General features: G+C 58.8%; 1 protein-coding gene across 1 annotated transcript in view; it reads left to right on the top strand.

Moving 5' to 3' along the window:
* The window catches only part of WIZ (widely interspaced zinc finger motifs), a 24,636-nt gene extending 22,542 nt beyond the window's left edge, over positions 1 to 2,094 (top strand). Inside the window, exons 7-10 of the mRNA XM_006898339.1 lie at positions 8 to 95; positions 261 to 680; positions 999 to 1,194; positions 1,935 to 2,094. Coding sequence (XP_006898401.1) covers positions 8 to 95; positions 261 to 680; positions 999 to 1,194; positions 1,935 to 2,094 — 864 coding nt within the window. The remainder of the gene's footprint in view (positions 1 to 7; positions 96 to 260; positions 681 to 998; positions 1,195 to 1,934) is intronic.
* The last annotated feature ends 839 nt before the right edge of the window (positions 2,095 to 2,933 follow it).

Consider the following 2,933-nt stretch of genomic DNA (forward strand, 5'->3'; position numbering starts at 1 on the left):
CCGTCTCCTCCCTGCAGAGGTCAAGGCCAAGACCTACATCCAGACTGAACTACCCTTCAAGACCAAGACCATCCATGAGAAGACCTCCCACTCCTGTAAGCGGCGGGCGGGGAGGGCCATGCTGGGCACACGCTGGCCCAAGGCAGTGGCCAGGTGGGGAGGCCCCAGGAAAGGTGGGATTGGCCCTCAGCCTAGGGCAGGGTGCCTGGGTCCTCAGGCCTCCTCTGGACTGTGGCTCAGTAGCACCCCTTCACTCGCAGCCACCGAGGCCTGCTGTGAGCTGTGTGGCCTCTATTTTGAAAACCGCAAGGCCTTGGCCAGCCATGCACGGGCCCATCTGCGACAGTTCGGCGTGACTGAATGGTGCGTCAATGGCTCACCTATTGAGACGCTGAGTGAATGGATCAAACATCGGCCCCAGAAGGTGGGCGCCTACCGCAGCTATATCCAGGGTGGCCGCCCTTTCACCAAGAAGTTCCGCAGCGCAGGCCATGGCCGTGATGGTGACAAGCGGCTGGCCTTTGGCCTTATGCCTGGTGGCCTGGCCATGGTTGGCCGCAGTGTCGGGGGTGAGCTGGGTCCTGAGGCAGGCCGGGCAGCCGACAGCGGGGAGAGGCCCCTGGTGGCCAGCCCACCGGGCACTGTGAAGGCTGAGGAGTACCAGCGGCAGAACATCAACAGTGAGTACCAGGAGTGGGGATGGGGGCAGCTGAGCGACCTCGTATGTGTCTGCTGACCCCGTTTGTCATGGTTACAGGCTTACTCTCGGCAGTTGTCCATGCATCATTCTAACACCTTGATCAGCTTGTTAGTTCAATCTGTAACACCTGCCATTCTGTGTCCTCCATTCCACACTGTCCCTGGGTCCATCTAGGCAGTGTTCTGCCACCTGCTGTCTTGTTAACAAGCCTGCCCCCACCAGCATCTGTTCCCTGGTAGCTACAGGCAGGGACCTCCCCAGTGGCTTGCCCTCAACTCACTTTCCGCACTTCTCTCAGAATTTGAGCGCCGCCAAGCCCGGCCCCCGGATGCAGCCTCGGCCCGGGGTGGTGAGGAAATGAGTGATCTACAACAGAAGTTAGAGGAGGCACGGCAGCCCCCGCCCCGGGTCCGACCAGTGCCCTCGCTGGTGCCCCGGCCCCCCCAGACCTCACTCGTCAAGTTTGTTGGCAACATCTACACACTCAAGTGCAGGTATATGGCCCCCTGGGAGTGGGGAGACTGGCTCTTGGGAGTTGTAGCGCCCAGAACCTCTGAACAGCATCAGGTCTGATAATGAGTGTGGCCGGGCCTGGGCTCCCTCAGGAATTCTAGGCTAAGAAAGCTTTGCAGCTGGAGAATCCTGGCTTTGGGTTCCAGCTCTGACACTTAGCCAGCTAATGACATTGGACAAGGACTCACCTGCTCTATGTTTCAATTTTCTACTCTATGAAGTGGGTCAGTAACAGACCTACCTAATAGATGTCATATGAGGACTGACTCAGTACCTCTAACGGTGAGCACTGAGCCTGGACTTAATGCTGGGAAGACATGAGGAAAGGGTCTGGGGGAGTTGGTTGTCTGAGCGTGAAGAGACGAGTGGGTGAATTCTGAAACCCTCTGGTCAGAAGCTGCTTTCCCTCTGATTCTCTCATCTTACGTCATGGACCTGCCTGAGATTGGACACAGTAGTCAGGAGGCCGAGTCCTTACCCAGCCAGACAACCAGCATACTACCTCAGACAGATGGGAGGCTCCCCCTGTGACCCATTGAGGGATACAGGTGGCTGTCCATTGGGAAACATTTGACTTCTGGGAGCCCTCCCCTCAAATCTTGGGCTTTCCTGTCCTCACGGAGCAGTCATAGATGTGCCTGGTCCCCAGGGCTCGGCCAGGGTGCCCAGGGGTTTGAAAGGCTGCCGTTCACCTCGCCTTCCTCTCTGTTCACTTCCACAGGTTCTGTGAGCTGGAATTCCAGGGCCCTCTCTCCATCCAAGAGGAGTGGGTGCGGCACTTACAGCGGCACATTCTGGAGATGAATTTCTCCAAAGCAGACCCCCCGCCGGAGGAGCCCCAGGCCCCACCGGCACAGACAGCAGCGGCTGAGGCGCCCTAACACAGAAGCATTCCAGACCCTTTCTCATTCCTCTGTCTCTTTTTCCTCCTCTTTATCCTCCTCTTTCTCCCTCTTTTCCGTTTCCAAAGGAGCAAGCCAAAACCTCAAACCGGCACCCCCGGGCGCCGGGCACACTACAGCTGGGGCACTGGGAGCCAGTTAGCTGCCCTTCCCCCAGCCTGAGAACTCTGGGGCCACAGGGTGTCTTTCCGCAGCCCACATCCACCTGGTCAAGCAAGGACAGGGACCACATCTCGGTGACCGCTGACCCAATTACAGGGCTGGCCAGAGGTGCCCTATGCCCTGCAGCTACACAAGGCTGTGTCTGCCACCGGTGGCCATTTGCAAAGACCCCAAAGACCCCTGTTCTGGTTCCCACTGACTGTCTCACACGCACGCACTTGCAAACACACAGGCGCGCATGCGCGAATGCATACACACACGCGCGCACACACACGCACCTTGCGAGGCCCGGGATCTGCCCCAGCCCCCCAGTTCCCGTGTCGAGCAGCCCCGTCACGCCATGGTGCTTGCTCAGGGGAAGCTTTGCTCCCTCTGTTGGGCCCCCAAGGGACCGGGAAGCCCCCATTGAGCCCACGATGCCACGGAAACCCTCATTGGCAGCCCCCGTCCCCAAGGGGCCTTCCCAGCTGGGAAGAGCTTAGAGCTCAGAGCTGACAGCTGTATCCTGCCGTGTCCAGGCCCCCTAGAGCCTCAGGGCACTGGGGGGTGGATACCTCCCTACTTCTGACCCATGCCCTCGCCCCCTTTTCACTGTTGCTTTCTATGTATAGCTCCCTAGACCTTTCACTTTTTTAAAAACGCGTTTTGTGTAGAGA

This window comes from Elephantulus edwardii, unplaced genomic scaffold (genome assembly GCF_000299155.1).
Source record: "Elephantulus edwardii isolate Elephantulus edwardi_28Jun2011 unplaced genomic scaffold, EleEdw1.0 scaffold00226, whole genome shotgun sequence".
Lineage (NCBI taxonomy): Eukaryota > Metazoa > Chordata > Mammalia > Macroscelidea > Macroscelididae > Elephantulus > Elephantulus edwardii.